The sequence below is a fragment of the Thalassophryne amazonica genome, chromosome 5 (assembly GCF_902500255.1).
Source record: "Thalassophryne amazonica chromosome 5, fThaAma1.1, whole genome shotgun sequence".
NCBI lineage: Eukaryota > Metazoa > Chordata > Actinopteri > Batrachoidiformes > Batrachoididae > Thalassophryne > Thalassophryne amazonica.
In genome coordinates, this window is record NC_047107.1 from 57,112,144 (window position 1) to 57,131,003 (window position 18,860).

Consider the following 18,860-nt stretch of genomic DNA (forward strand, 5'->3'; position numbering starts at 1 on the left):
GAAGGGCAGCAATTTCTCTTGACAAGCACAACTTACACTTACAAATAATCTTATAAATAATCTTATCTCATGTATGATGAGAATTAGGAGCAGGTTGAAGTAACATGTACTGTGAAGTGTGCTTATGTGTGAGTTTTAGCCTGCATCTGGTGGTCACCAAGGCCATTGCTGTGTTTCATAGGAAACAGGGCTGCAACTAATTTTTTTCCTAGTTTTTTTTTTTCTCCATTACAGAAAAACCTGTTGATTATTTCATAGTTCAATAATTTACTGTATAAAATATAAAAAAAAATTTTGTAGTGTAATTTAGAATCAACATGCATTTTATTCTACTTTCCTGTTACAGGGGATCCGGATCCAGTTCTAGTATACCAGGGGTGAGAGGCGTAGTTCACTTGAGCAATTTGCTAACACACAACAACAGGTAACCCATCCACACCTTTGGTCAATTACGAGTCACCAGTTAGCTGTGTGTCTGTTGACTGTTGAAGGTACAGAGGACCAAGAATGTACCCAAGCAGACTCCAGACAGAACAATCAAACTATGCTAAAGATCCCAAAGTGAAACACATATATATCTTGCAACAAACCATATATATAGTCACTACACTGCCGACTCAGAGCCCAAATCTTCAACTATCTTGTCCTGTTCCACCAAAAGCCCAAAAGTGTTTAACTTAGAATCATACACAACTGAGAAAGCGGAATTAAGCAAAATTTTGTCTTTTATTCTTGATACATGATTTAAACAACCCAGTCTCATGGCAAGTTGTGATTCAGCAGCACGAAATATACATTAATCTATTGCTTTGTGATATTGTGAAGAAAAGCGCCTCATTTTCGTCACAGCAGCACGAATTCAGTCTAATTCATCCCGTGATGGCTGCATGAAATTAAAAGTGAAGCGGGGGGGTCGGGTGGTTATGGCTAGGGTGGGGGGAAGGAGTAAGATTAGGTCATGGTTAAGGTTAGGGTTGGGGGTAGGAGTAGGGTTAGGAAGAGTGAGTTAAAAAATGAAAATTTGACTCATTTCATCACAGGAGCACGAAAAAAACCGTGAGACTGGGCTGGTTTTAAAGCTAGCGCAGCCAGTCCGCTCTGTGTAAGCCTGATCCCGTCAGATCTCAGAAGCTAAGCAATATGGGCCCTGGTTCGTACTTGGATAGGAGACCTCTTCAGAACACCAGCGGCGGTGTGTGTTTCTCCAGGTAAAACTGGAGTTGCGTCAGGAAGGGCATCTGGCGTAAAACTTGTGCTAAATACCAATACGTATGTCGCTGTATCTGCTGTGGTGACCCCGAACAAAAGGGAGCAGCCGAATGGACGACAACAACAACAACAACACAATTAAAAGCTACAGTGTGTAGAATTTAGGGGGGTTTATTCGGAGAAATAGAAAATAGCATTAATAACCATCTTTTTATTAGTGTAAAATCAGCCAAAACAACTCATTGGTATGTTTATAAGGTTAGAATGAGCCCTTTTTATCTACATCACAGAGGACCCCCCATGGAGGCCAACATATGGCACCACCAAGTTGATACAGTAGCCCAGAAAGGATGTGTCTACTCTGCCTATCTCATTTTGCAACACAATCAAAACACTGAAGAAAAGAGAAGAGGAATCAGTAGGTGCTCCCCTAAACACTAACGGTTGCTAGTGTAGGCTAACAAGAGTGACAACTTATTTTAGTGAAAAGGAGGATCATTCATATTGCTCACCACAAGAGAAGGCAAGGGAGCATGAATCCCAGTCACCAAACAATAGAATCAAATTCATGAGTAGCCACGTCATAATGTTTCGTCCTACACACTGCAGCTTTACAAAAAAAAAAAAAGAATAATAGCAGACCATTAGTTTTCTGGGAGTCGACTCATCATTTTAGCGCTAACATACACACGTTAACACATCCCGTAGTTACCTGCATGCTGTTATGGTGATGTCACAACACTTGGCTCAGTCGGGTAAAAACCTCATCTCCTGCAGACTTTGTGTTCCTGTGGTGTCTTAGCTTGTATTTGCCTCCGCTGTGTAGAGCATGTGCGTAAGCGGGGCTGAACCTAAGGAGACCATCTGGTTTCAACACCTTAAATCCACCCTGCAGCCTCCCAGAGCCTCCTCTGTGCCATAATTAACCGCACCCTAATCCTATAACCAGATTACTGCTATGATCGACGCAGGGGTGGAATACGCAGCCGTTAAAAGACTAAACGGGACACCACATCCCCGTTCCTCATCCTCTCAATCCCCACTCTCCATTCATAAAGACCGAGGTTAGGCAACGTATCAAAAGGAAGGTACACTGCTCTTTCAACCTCAAAGGTTACCTCGAGATGGAAATAAACAGAACATTCGTCATTACCCAGCATTAACAACAGCATCTCAGATGTCTCGCAAAGAAGACGCAAAGACACAATGTTGAGTTTTAGCTCCTTAACAGAACAGCATGAGTGCATGCAGCTGAGGGACAGCAATCAGCCTGGATGAGGACAAACAGGTGTACTCTCAGTAAACATTTCCCAGATAAATCTCAGCGGCCTGCAGAGAGAATAAAAGGAATGCCCGGAGAAACTCCCTCTCTGGCTCCCTCACTCACATACCCTACAAGGACAGATGTAACTGGCTGCCCATGTCCATGTTTGATAAACACCGATTTTTTTTCTCACTCTGTCTCTCACCGTCCCTGCCTCACTTGCCAACATGGACCTTTGTTGCAAACATGCTGTGGCAATCAAATGAGTCTACTGGAAACTGGCAGATGCAAACAAAACATCCATTTTTAACTGGAAGTTTGAGAGAACTGAAACGCCTGACAAGCGCTGACAGAGATTCTGTGGAGTCTCACCGTTAAAAAGAAGCAAGACCGTACCTTGAACAAGGATCCAGGCGAGATGCTTGATGTGGAGAGCTTGAATGGTGTCGCTCTTAGGCCAAGGGTCAATTCTGAAACACAGATTTAAGATGGTTTGAGTTACAAAATAGTTAACTGCAGAGCAGTTGGCTCTGTGGATGGACTATCAATATATAGACCAGGGTTCAATTCCAAGTTGCTGCTTCAAGTTACAGGTCTGTGTCCACTTCATCTGCATTGTCCAATCCATCAAGCTGTAAATGGGTACTTGTAGACTCACATCTGCTTCAATTTGATTTAATTCAATGTATTTATATACCGTCAAATCACGACACAAGTCATGCCAAGGCACTTAACAAGGGTAAGGTCTAAATGGTCTTGTAAATGGTGGACTGCATTTATACAGCGCTTTTTCCATCTGCATCAGACGCTCAAAGCACTTTACAATTATGCCTCTTATTCACCCATTCACACAAACACACTCACACACTGATGTCAGAATGTTGCCATGCAAGGCACTCAATACACACCAGGAGCAACTTGGGCATTTGGTACTTCAGTGTTTCCCATAATCCCCCTGGCATCCCCCTGCACTTCCCAGAATGCACCGCGGTGCCAGCAGAGTTCCACCGTCTCACAACACGTGTACAATGGCAAAGCGAGGATGTGGATTCCGTTGATTTAGCAAGTTCACAGGCAATTATGATGATGATACGTTCTCCCAAGTTGAGGAGGTTATCTAGAGGAGGTGTAGCACCTTTGATGGACTTCTGCCATGCCCTGATGTTGTCTTGTTGTCCATACTTCACGAGATTTGTTTACATTGTGCCCTGAACTGGAACTCTGCTAAAACTGACCTCTCACGTGAGTCACGGACCGCGAGATGGTGCAAGATTCACAACTGTGAAACACCGAATTAAGGACCTTGCCCAAGGGCCCTTAGTGATTTTCTGGTCAGGCTGGGGCATTGCTGGCCCAATGCTTAACCACTAGACCATCACTTCCCCATAAGCAAGGAAAAACTCCATCGGATGCTCCACACTATAGTCTGTGGGGATAAGCACCGATGGGTTTCATGGCCTGTTCAGGACTTACTTCTTTCAACACAGGCTACGAGGCCCATCAGTGCTTATCCCTGGATACTGTAATGTGAAGCGGGTGATAATCTAGATGTACCTATTTACAGCTGAGATGACTGGGACAATGCAGATGAAGGGTCTTGTCCAAGGACACTGACAAGTAGCATGATCAAGAATCGAACCAAGATCAATACATTGGTAGTCCAATTCCTCACCCACTGAGTTATCTGCTTATTATACCACTGTAAATTTGGCTCAATCAAGCCCACAGCTGTGGGTTGAACTGAACAAAGGACATTTTCACACCAGAAGTTCAGACTTTCCGTTTTGTAATTATGTGAAGACATCAATGATGTTTACATTGACATATGCAGGTCCTGTCGCCATCACCCACCTGAGTCACAGCTCCCTGAACTTAAAGTGGCGGTTTGTAGACAGGCATATGTCTGACATCATGGTGTATCAATTCCAAAAGTTGAATTGTGTGACTCAGTACAGGAAAATGTATGCAGTTTATTCTCAGTTCACTTCATTGCTGTCATAATAAAGCTACAACAAGGAGCTACATCTTCATACGCAATACATTTGATGAGTACCAACATGTCAAATTAACAATGTCATTGTGTGAAAATTATGTCACTGCTAACAGAAAATGGGAGAGTACAAATAATCCAGCAAAATGTGATAATTCTGTTCTTGGAGACACCGATAAGGTCAATGATGAGCCTATCTTGTCGGAACTTCCTGTAATCATCTGAAATCCACAAAAATTATTTCAGAATATAAACAATTTGGACCGTGGTTTGAGCCAGACAGAAACCAAATTTTGGTCCAGACTGTTCTCTGTGGCAGCTTTCATATCTATATTACTGCTGTGATCGACGCAGGGGTGGAAGGTCCAAAAATCTGAACCAAACAGGAAGGTGTTACAGCAGCCCAGGCACATTAAGAAAACTTGAGTAATCATTTATCAATGCTGTATAGAAAACGTACTGAATTTGTTGTATCAGGACATTTTGGGTAAGAGGTACACGGTTGTTGTTGATTATCTCTCGGTCGCCCTCGTTTTGTACACCAGATGCCCTTCCTGACACAACTCCAGCACTAAGAAACACACACACCTCCTGGTCTTCCTAAGATGTCTACCATCCAAGTGCTAATCGGGACCGATCAAGATCTTAGCTTCTGAGAGCTGACACGATCAGACGCACACAGAGCAGACTGGCTGCAAGGGGCACAAGGTTATATTACATGTAAACCTTACCTCTGTGTTTGTAGTAGAGAAGAGCTTCCTTCACTGAAAAACTGTTTGCCTTGTTTCTGAAATATTTCTTCTGGTCCCTTGTTAGACCAGGTGAACACTGTTGGTTTCTCAGATACTCAAACATCTGGCCGATGTGTTGTGTAGTGCTGCCCGCAGACTCCATGGCTCAACTGTAAAGTTACCAATGATTTCACAGCACTTTATACAAACCTAAACTGCTCAGAGGTTAGAGTACACAATAATCCAATTATCTTCAAAGAGCTGCCCACTCACTGTTATCTCAATTTTACTATAATCAGGACATGTGTAGCTTTGAAAAAGGCTTTTCATCACTCTTTTGATATGAGCAGTGTGAAAACTCAATGGGGCATATTGGATCGCACCTGGATACATTATAGACAGGGATTACACACTCTCTCAATATGATGACTAATGAATGCTTTTTGTTTTGTTCTGATTACATAATAATCAGAGCACTTATTTGGCTGAGTATGTGAGGGTGAAATGATGACACACTGAAGCTTTGTGTTAAATGTGTACCTCATCAAAATATTGATCATGTAATCAAAGTCCCATACTGGTCATTGGGGTGAGAACATGCAGGCACCTCACGATTCAATCTGATTATGATTTAGAGGACTGAGAATGGACTATAAAATGATTATCGATGCATCTTCTCTCTCTGCACGATTTTTTTTCCTCACTGTGTGACGACTTGGTATTTTGGAAAGCAAAGCATTTGTAATGATCCACAATAAATTTACTTCAGATACATTGTTTAACACCTCAGCCATATTCTCACCCATGTGGCTCAGGGGGTCACCTCACGTGGAGTACGTGACTGACTCCATGTTTTTGATTGTGATCGCGTCTGTGCACCTCATCGCGATGCATGTGGACGCGTGCACACTGGCGGTGCTGCGACGAATAATTAAAAAGAGGAACGTGCGCTGGTGCACTGCTGATTTGCTGACATTTTAAACTGCAGAAATCCTGCCACACGTCATCTGTTCTCATCTTGTGCATGCGCGTTTTCCTTTTTAACTTCAGCAGCGGCGAAAAGGAGCTTAATAATCACGAAATGGGGCAGACTGACTCTAAATATGATTCAATTAATTACTTTTATTTAATTATTTTTAAGCCAATGAGCGAAATGGGGACTTGTAATAACGAAACGGGGGTTAAACGTAGCGAAATGGCGCAGACTGACCTATTGATTAATTGAAGTTTCATCTCTCGAACGCCAGGTGGCGCAGCTGCCCCTACATGTGCTGAGCGCATCTCACATACAACAGAAGCTAAACAAAAGTAATTATTTGGAGTCATTCTAATTCACTCTGCTCCATTTCGTTTCATTCCCCCCCCCATTTAGTGATGATCAGTCCCCCATTTCCCTCCATTTTGCCTATTTCGTATTTCAGTATGGTCCTTTCAGTAGGACCAACTGCGCGCACGTGCGCTCCCTCACGGTGCGAAGACGATTTGATGACAGCCGTGATATTCAGCAGATAAGCTGTTTGATTGTTTCTTGGCTCTGTATGAATCAGACTATCAGCGAGCGCTTAGCTGAGCCTTGAACGTGCCGACGGAGGCTGAAGATTTTCCACTGACGCGTAAACCAGCACTCCGTCACGAAACTGCTTTGAAGTCGTGACGGTGAAATAAAGCTTCATGAAGCATTGAAGCTTTCCAAGAAATTGGTTCACAAAATGGTTTATTTCTCGAGGCTTCATGTGCACATGATACCACCTGATGGCCAAAGTGTGTAAAACAGGCAGCTGTGATGTAATTTGTGATACACTGTATTTTCTGTATTTAATGGCTGTGGGGACTGACTATAAATAATGTGGAAAATTAATTTGTTCATATAATTTGTTCAGATTAATATAGTGTATTTTTGGATTATACTGCATCTCATACTTGCATAATAAACTAGGGTTTTTTTTTGTTGTTTTTTTTTGTGAGTGCAGCACCTGCAGCTGCTGCACCTTGTAATGAAGCAGTGTGGAAAATGTACCGAAATGAAAAGGACATATCTGGATCAAAAAATTACTCCAATAAAATCAGAAATTCAAGTTTACATAAGGAACATGAAAAGAGCATGTTCATGGCCAGTACTCACAGTCCCATCACACAAATAACATTTAGAAAATCGACGATTGACTTTTGCAAATCCATTCAGAACATCTGAATTGTGATTCAAGAATTGATTGGTTCCCTCTGGGATCTAGTGAGATGGAGACTGGTGAATCACTGTCTACATGTGTGTGTGTGTGTATATACGAGGTGTATTAGATAATAAACCGACCCTTTTATTTTTTTTTTAACTATATGGATTTGAATGACGTGCGATTACACCAATCATGCTTGAACCCTCGTGCACATGCGTGAGTTTTTTCACGCGTCGGTGACGTCATTTCCCTGTGGGCAGGCCTTGAGTGAGATGTGGTCCCGCCCTCTCGGCTGAATTCCTTTGTTTTACACGCTGCTCGAGACGGCGCGCGTTACTTTATCAAACGTTTTTCTGGACCTGTGAGGAATATCCGAGTGGACACTATTCGAGAAATTAAGCTGGTTTTCGGTGAAAAGTTTAACGGCTGATGAGAGATTATGGGGTGTTTCTGTCGGTGTAAGGACTTCCCACGGAGCGGGACGTCGTGCAGCGCTTCCAGGCGCCGTCGTCAGCCTGTTTTGACCTGAAAACATCCTAATTTAAGGCTTAATTCACCCAGGACGTTGTGAGAGAACAGAGAAGATTCAGAAGAGTCCGGCATGAGGACTTTATGCGGACATTCCACTGTTTAAGGACATTTTTTAATGAAAGACGTGCGCGCAAATTCGCCGAGTCGTTTCCGTGACGACTCGGCAAATCTGTGTGCGCCGCGACAGGAAAAACACCTCCGTGTTGAAAACCATTTGTAAAATTCAGGCGGCTTTTGATGGCTTTCAACAAGTGAGTAACTGAGAAATTGTTTAACAGCTCGGGCATGTTCCAACTTGCCCGTTAAGGTTTCCAACGGAGGTGTTTTTCCTGTCGCGACCCCCCGCGGTCGGGTCCGGCCCGACATGCGACTCTGCCCGCACGTTCTTTCATTACAAAATGTCCGTTAACAATGGAATGTCCGAATAAACTCCTCATGCCGACTTCTTCTGAAAGTTCTCTGTTCTCTGACGACTTACTGGGTCAACAGAGCCTGAAATGTGGAAGTTTTCAACTTCAAACGGCGAGACGCTGCCGCCTCGAAGCGCAGATCGCCGTCAGGCGCTGTGGGCCGTCCTTACGGCGACACTACCAGACCAAAATCTCTCATCAGCCGTTAAAATTTTTACCGAAAATCAGCTGAATTTATCGAATGGTGTCCACTCAGTTGTGCCTTACAGTTTTGAAAAAATTTTGATCAAACAAAGCAGCAGTCTCTGAGCCATTCCTAAACAATGAAAAAAATCGACGAGAGGGTGGGCCACTCCTCACTCAAAGACTGCCCACAGGCGAATGACGTAACCGACAGGCGTGAAAAAACTCTCACATGCCCACGAGGGTTCAAGCATGTCTGATGTAATCACACGTGATTCAAATCCATATGGTTTTTGAAAAAAATAATAAGGTCGGATACTTTTCTAATAGACCTCGTATACCCAAGTGGTAGTGGTTTACTTCTGTCCAGTATAGTACTGTTTATAATTATCAGTAAATATCGTCATAACCTATAACACCCATGGGTGCCGGTGTCGCAGACTGGTCCACCCCTAAAAATCGGTCCACTTTTTGCATCTGCTCATGCGTCATTGCAGACCACAGCAGCATGTCTGAGACGGAGTCTCGTCACCCAAAGCAATCAAATGATTAATGGGATTATTAACCATCAGATGATAAAGGTAAACCCTCTTAAATCATTCTAAAGTCAGTTTTAAGCAGAAATGAGGCAAAATTCCGTGATGCTTTGAAATGTCCGACGAGCAGTGAACACATCAGCTAGCAGCTCGTTTAGCCATGGCGCTCTGATCGCTTCCTCTGCCTTTTATGATGAAATAATGCTGAAGTTATGTGGAAATGATTGTTGTACTAAAGCTTCAGATATCTGTGGCTGAGACAGATGATGACTGGAGTGCAGTTTTAAGCAGAAACAAGGTGGTAATCGGTGAACGCTTCATCAGGGGGGACCAATTTTTAGGGGGACCATTCGGTCTGCGACACCAGCCTGCACCATGTACAACTAACTTCCCATTGGGATTAATAAAGTATTTTTGATTCTGATGAAATTCAAAAAGTACCAGTCAAAAAATAAATAAACATTCCAGTCATTTCCTTATTGATGTGATTACTGAAATACTCACACGCATGTGTTTGTGTGTGTGTGTGTATAGCACTGTTAAGAAACAGTGCATTGTCAGTGCATGTATCCAAAATTTTGGAACACACGACACGACTAGATGTCATTGATGTCATGCTCAAACTTACTCCCACAAGACTCCAAGGTATTTAATCTCCTCCTGATGTTTTACGAGCCAGAAGGCCAGACTCAATTTACCAGTTGATTTACACTCCTTTCCTCACCTATTGCTGTGAACTTTGTGTAATGACCAACTGAATGTCACAGATACAAGTGGCAGAAATTAGACTCCTGTACTGGGTATCTGGGCTTACACTCCTGGACAGGGTGAGAAACCTGGCTATCCAGGAGGGACTCTGAGTAGAATTCCTGCTTCTTCACATCGAAAGAAGCCACTGAGGTGATTCGGGCATCTGGTGAGGATGTCCCCTGGTTGTCTACCTAGAGAGGTGTTCCAGGCATGTCCAACTGGGAGGAGGCCCTGGGGAAGACTCAAGACAGGCTGCAGGGATTATATTTCCCAGATGGCTTGGGAACGCCTCGGAAGAGTTACAGAACTTGGCAAAGGACAGGGAAGTGCTGGATGAGCTGTTTAATCAACTGTCACAGTGACCCGGATCCAGATAAGCGGCAGAAAATGAACGAAAGATGAATGATCGACTGGACTATGGATATAAAGTATTTACTTCTTATGTTTATTAATCAAGCCAATGTGGTGGACGGTACTTCAGCAGCAACTTTTCAGGTACTGCATCTATAACACGGTTAGAGGTTTATGTACCTTTATGCACGTTTTCAAGTATAAGTACTTCTTGATACATTTTGCTGGGAAAAGTTCATGTGCACGGTTGACACGTCATGTGCACTATTTATAAATGAGGCCCTTTTTGTTCATATTCATGTGCACGGTTCAGTGTGTGTTTGATCTAACATACAGTACAGCCATTAGTCACTTATATAGGTATCATAAAAAGTACTCATATCTACTACCAGAGAAGTGAGAGAATGCAGCCAGTGCAACATTTAACTTGATCCATCTTATTTTCTTTAAAGGTTCCACACATGCACGTCCTTGTGAGCTGCAGTCATCCCCTCAGTGCTCCACTTTGGCACAAACTAAAATTTCCATAAAAGTTACATCATGAATTCAGATTTGATGCATACCAGTGCAGCACACTGTGCATGTGAGACACTTATGGTGTGATTTTTCAGCCTGTGTTCACTCAGTGAGAGACAGGCAGCTTCCCAAATAAGGAGCACTAAACCATTAACGGAAATTGAGCTGAAAAAATCCACACGAGCCTCATGAAGGAGACCAGCAGAGCTGCCAGAATGCATCCCGGGTTGTGGGGTAGGGGTGCTGTAGCCACACAGGTCCAACACGAGACTTCAATAAAGTGTTTGGGTTGGAGATCCTGGTTGCTCAGAAGAGCTGAAACCTAAGGAGTTTTGCTTGGTCAGAATTCTACAGAAGCTGTAGCAGAGGTGCTTTTGAAAAGGAACAAAGTTCAGTCACTTTGCTGGAACATCATGTTTTTCATAGATTGGACAGAAACTCAGCTCCCATATTGAGTACAAAATATAGAAACAAACACGACTGCAGTTCTCAAAGATTTATGTATACATAAACAATTTAGTAACTAAATGATAAATTTAGTAATAATATTTTTACATATTTATTCTATAGGACTTTTCCCGCATTTGATCTGCTGTATTGTTTTAAATCCATTTAAGTTATTTCTGCACTGAATTAACATTTTGTACTCTTTTCTTTTTAAATGTTATTTCTTAACTGTCGTTTGAACGTACCTTCACGTGAAGCATAAAGCAGTTTGAACTGGCTCTGGGTCTGAAAATGTGCTCCAAAAATAAACCTGCCACATATCACTGTATTTACATTAATTGTCAAAAAAGATGACCCTTACATTATTTCAGATGCACCAATAGAGAAATGTGTAGAAAAAAGACAATTTCATTAGCTCAATGCAAATAATGTAGCCACATTGTCTGTAATTGTGTTGTTTTTTTAAATCTACCAGACAGCTGGTGTTTAGCTGTGCATAGTGACATGATATTCACTACTTATATATTTTCAGAAACATTAACTATTTTTAGAAAATGTATTTTTGCACCTATTTGTTATGAAATTGACACACACTCAGCAACCAGATGGACTGTGCACAACTGTCAGTTACGTATAAGGCTGAAAATACACTCAACAAAAATATAAACCCAACACTTTTGGTTTTGCTCCCATTTTGTATGAGATGAATTCAAAGATCTAAAACTTTTTCCACATACACAATATCACCATTTCCCTCAAATATTGTTCACAAACCAGTCTAAATCTGTGATAGTGAGCACTTCTCCTTTGCTGAGATAATCCATCCCACCTCACAGGTGTGCCATATCAAGATGCTGATTAGACACTATGATTAGTGCACAGGTGTGCCTTAGACTGCCCACAATAAAAGGCCACTCTGAAAGGTGCAGTCTTATCACACAGCACAATGCCACAGATGTCGCAAGATTTGAGGGAGCGTGCAATTGGCATGCTGACAGCAGGAATGTCAACCAGAGCTGTTGCTCGTGTATTGAATGTTCATTTCTCTACCATAAGCCGTCTCCAAAGGCGTTTCAGAGAATTTGGCAGTACATCCAACCAGCCTCACAACCGCAGACCACGTGTAACCACACCAGCCCAGGACCTCCACATCCAGCATGTTCACCTCCAAGATCGTCTGAGACCAGCCACTCGGACAGCTGCTGAAACAATCGGTTTGCATAAGCAAAGAATTTCTGCACAAACTGTCAGAAACCGTCTCAGGGAAGCTCATCTGCATGCTCGTCGTCCTCATCGGGGTCTCGACCTGACTCCAGTTCGTCGTCGTAACCGACTTGAGTGGGCAAATGCTCACATTCGCTGGTGTTTGGCACGTTGGAGAGGTGATCTCTTTACGGATGAATCCCGGTTCACACTGTCCAGGGCAGATAGCAGACAGCGTGTGTGGCATCATGTGGGTGAGCGGTTTTCTGATGTCAACGTTGTGGATCGAGTGGCCCATGGTGGCGGTGGGGTTATGGTATGGGCAGGCGTCTGTTATGGACGAAGAACACAGGTGCATTTTATTGATGGCATTTTGAATGCACAGAGATACCATGACGAGATCCTGAGGCCCATTGTTGTGCCATACATCCAAGAACATCACCTCATGTTGCAGCAGGATAATGCACGGCCCCATGTTGCAAGGATCTGTACACAATTCTTGGAAGCTGAAAATGTCCCAGTTCTTGCATGGCCGGCATACTCACCGGACATGTCACCTATTGAGCATGTTTGGGATGCTCTGGACCGGCATATACGACAGCGTGTACCAGTTCCTGCTAATATCTAGCAACTTCGCACAGCCATTGAAGAGGAGTGGACCAACATTCCACAGGCCACAATTGACAACCTGATCAACTCTATGTGAAGGAGATGTGTTGCACTGCATGAGGCAAATGGTGGTCACACCAGATACTGACTGGTATCCCCCCCAATAAAACAAAACTGCACCTTTCAGAGTGGCATTTTATTGTGGCCAGTCTAAGGCACACCTGTGCACTAATCATGGTGTCTAATCAGCATCTTGATATGGCACACCTGTGAGGTGGGATGGATTATCTCAGCAAAGGAGAAGTGCTCACTATCACAGATTTAGCCTGGTTTGTGAACAACATTTGAGGGAAATGGTGATATTGTGTATGTGGAAAAATGTTTAGATCTTTGAGTTCATCTCATACAAAATGGGAGCAAAACCAAAAGTGTTGCGTTTATATTTTTGTTGAGTGTAATAATAATATTAGTTTTATGGTTGATTAAACTGTTAATTACTGTTTGGGTAATGATTTAATTGTTGTATCACTAAAATTAAACTAGAGATATGTTGAGCAAGGTCACAAAATGACACTCCCTGCTATGCCATTCTAACTGTATAAATATGTAATATAGTGCATCCATCCAGAAAGTATTCACAGCGCTTCACTCTTTCAACATTTTATGTTGCAGCCTTATTCCAAAATGGATTAAACAATTTTTTCCCTCAACTTCTATACACAACACCCCATAATGACCATGTGAGAAAAGGTTTTTTTTTTTTTTAGATTTTTGCAAATGTATTAAAAATTTAAAAAACCTAGGAAATCACATGTACATAAGTATTCACAGCCTTTGCCATGAAGCTCAAAATTGAGCTCAGGTGCATCTTGTTTCCACTGATCATCCTTGAGATGTTTCTACAGCTTAACTGGAGTCCACCTGGGATAAATTCAGTTGATTGGACATGATTTGGAAAGGCACACACCTGTCTAGGTCCCACAGAGTTGACAGCGCATGTCAGACCACAAACCAAGCATGAGGTTAAAGAAGAGAGGGTACAAAAAAAATCTGCTGCTTTGAAGGTCCCAATGAGCACAGTGGACTCCATCATTTGTAAATGGAAGAAGTCTGCATCCACCAGGACTCTGCTTAGAGCTAACCGCCCCTCTAAACTGAGCAATCAGGGGAGAAGGGCCTTAGTCAGGGAGGTGATCAAGAACCTGATGGTCACTCTGTCAGAGCTCCAGCATTCCTCTGTGGAGAGAGGAGAACCTTCCAGAAAGACAACCATCTCTCCAGCAATCCACGAATCAGGCCTGTATAGTAGAATGGCCAGTCAGAAGCCACTTCTTAGTAAAAGGCACATGGCAGCTCACCTAGATTTTTCCAAAAGGCACTTGAAGGACTCACAGACCATGAGAAACAAAATTCTCTAGTCTGATGAGACAAAGATTGAACTCTTTGACCTGAATGCCAGGCGTCATGTTTGAAGGAAACCAGGCACCATCCTGGTGTTGGCAGCATCATGCTGTGGGGATGTTTTTCAGCAGCAGGAACTGGGAGACTAGTCAGGATTGAGGGATTGATGAATGCAGCAATGTACAGAGACATCCTAGATGAAAACCTGCTCCAGAGCCCTCTTGACCTCAGAGTGGGGGACGGTTCATCTTTCAGCAGGACAATGACCCTAAGCACACAGCCAAGATATCAAAGGAGTGGCTTCAGGACATCTCTTTGAATGTCCTTGAGTGGTCCAGCCAGAGCCCAGACCTGAATCTGATTGAACATCTCTGGAGAGATCTGAAAATGTCTGTGCACCGACACTCCTCGTCCAACCCGATGGAGTTTCAGTGGTGCTGCAAAGAGGAATGGGCAAAACTGCCCAAAGACTGTGGCATCAAATTCAAGAAGACTTGAGGCTGTAATTGCTACCAAAGGTGCATCAACAAAGTATTGAGCAAATGCTGTGAATACTTATGTACATGTGATTTCTTAGTTTTGTTTTATTTTTAATAAATTAGCAAAAAAAAAAAACTTTTTCATGTCATTATGGGGTGTTGTGAGTAGAATTTGAAGGTTAAAAAAAAAAAGAATTTACTCCATCTTGGAATAAGGCTGTAACACAAAATTTGGAAAAAGTGAAGCGCTGTGAATACTTTCCGGATCCACTGTATATCAGTGATGCCAAATCTTTTCTGATGAAACAGCAGAAATGAACAAAGTGGTCATCCTCTATACATGTACAGGATGTATTAAAAAAAAACAACAACAATCCATGCATTTCCCCTTGAAGATATCAAAACTGAATTATTTTCCTTCATGCACATCTTCATATGGTGTACTACCACTGTGTGAAGGTTCACTGAAATATATACCGGTTTAGGAGGAGTTAAGATTACAAGATTCGCAGACAGACAGGGTGATATCTCTACATCTGACATGATGACTCAGCCCTTTTTGAATTTTTACTTGCGACATGACTTAACAGAATAATTAAAGATGCGCAACTATACTTCATTTTAACACTAAACGCCAGCATCCAACATGGAAATAATGTGTAACAAAATACACTCAATCGGAGGAAGTCACACTTACACTATATACACAATATGAAGCAGACACTCTGTGCCTGCTTTAAACATCTGTTCAGACACAAACCTGTCCAAGCAGACAAATGAAAAGTTACATGACACCTAATGATAGCCAGCTTGTTCCATCAGGCTCAGACAGTAAGACAGCCTGGCAGTGACACAGCCAGCTGTTGTTTCCGTTGTCCTGATGTACTCTCCGCTGTCCACTGCTGACCTCCACGCCGCAACAACTCCATAACAAACAGCTATTCTGTTTCACACTCGACCCCCGACATCTTACCCACGTGCTTTGCATGGCCTCGCTGGTTCTGACAAAAACCCTTCTCTGTTATCCCACGTGAGACCAACCGAGTCCCCTTTGTGCCGCTGCCTCTCACACCGAGGAGATTCCAGCACGATTTGAGATTTAATGGCAGCAAAGAAACATGGGCAGATATTCACACAAACACCAATTCTGCAGCTCTGTATAATGTGTCATCTTCACACAAAACTACAAAAACAAACTAGCATCAAGCCGTCAATCCAACTCTGAGTCAAAGCACAAAATCATGTATCTGACGCACTCCTACATTCCTCCACTGGACTCTCAGGTGCTGGTGTAAGTTTGCTGCTCCTACCTGCTCGCTGTCCCTGAGTGTTGGTGCTGATGTGTGGGGTCATGGTGGTGATGGGTACCATGTTGCCCCTGGAGGAGGACGTGGAGGAGGAGGTGGTGCGTCCATCCTTGATCTCGATAGTGAGGAAGGTCTTCATGTCCGGGTCTGCCTCTCCCTGGGTGACCTGCTGTCCGGCTGCTGTCCCTGGAGTCCTCTCTTCCTTTGAGTTACTAAAGATGTGCGTGTCCTTTTCAGCTGGATGCGTGGACCTACCCATGGAGTTCTGGGATTGGCTGCTTGAAGGCAGAGTGCTATTGGCCACACCTCTCGGCTGAAGTGTGGCCTGACTCTGGGATGCACCTCCTGATGTGGAGTTGGCACGTGGCCTGGCTGGATCATCTGCAGAGATGCTGAGGGATGCTGCAGTGTGTGCAAACAGCTCAGCAGGCTTTGCAAGGTTTGCCCAGCCACCGGTGCTAGACGTGGTCCCGTTTCTAAGGGAACCTTTCTTCAGAGGTGGGACGTCTTGGTTCTGGCTCGGCTCTGTGAACATGCACATCCTGTCAGGTACAAACTTGGTGTGTCTAAACTGCTCCAACATTACTCCATTCGTCTCAGGTGCTGTGAAGACATAGTACAGGAGAGGAGTTGACCTTTCAAACAAATATTAAACCTCAAGCACACAGCAGACACACAGCTGATCTCAGAGTATCACACCAACTCACAAGTATCGCACAAATCCCATTCCTCTTCTCTGTTCGCTCTAAGCTTTTGTTCCAGCCCCTTTATTTTGCCTGACTTAACTCCTCTCATCTGCTTTCGGCTCCGATTCTTTGGATCTTGACGACATGTTTCTTCCAGACATGGACTTTTACATTCTGTGATGCTTAATACTTTAAGATAAATTGCACACACTCATCCTTTGGCACAGTGACTTAAAATGGAAAAACACTCGTGATTACAGGAGACAAATATTCACTGAGGTTATCCTAACAACAAAAAGAGAACTGCTGCTCTGAGAGGAAGCTTACAGTTTATAATGAAGAGTAGAGGCCACAAGCAACCATCTGATACACAAAGTGGGAGTGGCTTATCTAACGTTATTTTGTGACAGGCCTCATACTCTAACACTGGACCTGTGACCAGGGGATTACCCATGAATTAATGGGGGGTGGGGTGGGGGGGACTGCCCACAAAATATCACCATCAATACTTCAAGCAAACACTAAGTCCTTTTCTGAAAAAGCTGTTTCCTTCAGCACTGTAGTGTTACAAAATGCTTTAAAATGGAGATCATTTTCTGAAGCAAGTGTGTTATGCAGTTTTTCAAGTGTTTTGATACAGTGAGTAATTTTCTGAACCGAAAACAAATCCTGCTGCCCACTAGACATCACATAAATGGTAAATGGACTGCATTTATATAGCTCTTTTCCATCTTCATCAGATGCTCAAAGCGCTTTACAATAACAAGACCAGTGCAGTATTTTAAGCTGTTCAAGACACACAATTTTCTGAAGCTTTACAGAAATGATTTAATGCTGTAAATATTCCAAAACACTGAAGTATTCCGTAAAGCACTTGTTTAATTTGGTGTCTTGAGCATTTCTGTACAGTGAATCATTTTCAGTTTCAAATCGTTCATCTACAAAAACAATTGTTCTGTTTAGTGTCTTCAACATTTTGAAACAGTGAAACATTTTCTGAATTGAGTGGTGTATTATTTATAGCCACTCAACCATCTTCTGAAGCAACTTTATTTACTGTCTCAAGAATTTCAAAACAGTGAACCATTCTGAGTTCAACAGAAACAACTGTTGCTTAAAATTAATGACTGTTTTCAGTCATTAATTTTAAGCAACAGTTGTTTCATTTTGCGTTTTAAGCATTTCAAACCAATCACTTTCTTTTATTGTTTTAGTCATAGCAGCTGTTTTATCACTGGTGTTTAATGTGTCAAACCAGTGAATCGTTTTCTGAAGCATTTTCTGAGCAACTGGTTAATTTGGTTCCAAGAATGAAAATGTGCCCCCGCCAGCACTGTCTTGAAATTACACAAACAACCACAGACATGCTGTATCAAGAGGGATAGACAGGACAAAAAAAAAAAAAATATCACTCTTCATATTGAACCATCTGGTAGGATATGGTCACATGTTGCCAACTTCCACTGCAACAGACAACAAATTACAGTGAGGAAAGTAAGTATTTGAACACCCTGCAATTTTGCAAGTTCTCCCACTTAGAAATCATGGAGGGGTCTGAAATTTTCCTTTTAGGTGCATGTCCACTGTGAGAGACATAATCTAAAAAAAATCCGGAAATCACAATGTATGATTTTTTTAATAATTTATTTGTATGTTACTGCTGCAAATAAATATTTGAACACCTATCAATCAGCAAGAATTCTGGCTCACACAGACCTGTTAATTTTTCTTTAAGAAGCCCTCTTATTCTTCACTCTTTACCTGTATTAATTGCACCTGTTTGAACTTGTTACCTGTATAAAAGACACCTGTTCACACACTCAATCAATTACACTCCAACCTGTCCACCATAGCCAAGACCAAAGAGCTGTCTAAGGATGCCAGGGACAAAACTGTAGACCTGCACAAGGCTGGGATGGACTACAGGACAACAGCCAAGCAGCTTGGTAGAAGACAACAACTGTTATGATTATTTATTAGAAAATGGAAGAAACACAAGATGACTGTCAATCTCCCTCGGTCTGGGATTCCATGCAAGATCTCACTCTGTGGGGTAAGGATTATTCTGAAAAAGCTCAGAACTACA

At 42.6% G+C, this 18,860-nt stretch overlaps 1 protein-coding gene across 1 annotated transcript in view; it reads right to left on the reverse strand.

Annotated features, from left to right (window-relative positions):
* Positions 1-18,860, reverse strand: part of smtnb (smoothelin b) — a 212,568-nt gene that overhangs the window by 44,395 nt on the left and 149,313 nt on the right. The window contains 2 exon segments of the mRNA XM_034170347.1: positions 2,870-2,943; positions 16,092-16,691. Of these exon segments, the coding sequence (XP_034026238.1) occupies positions 2,870-2,943; positions 16,092-16,691 (674 nt within the window).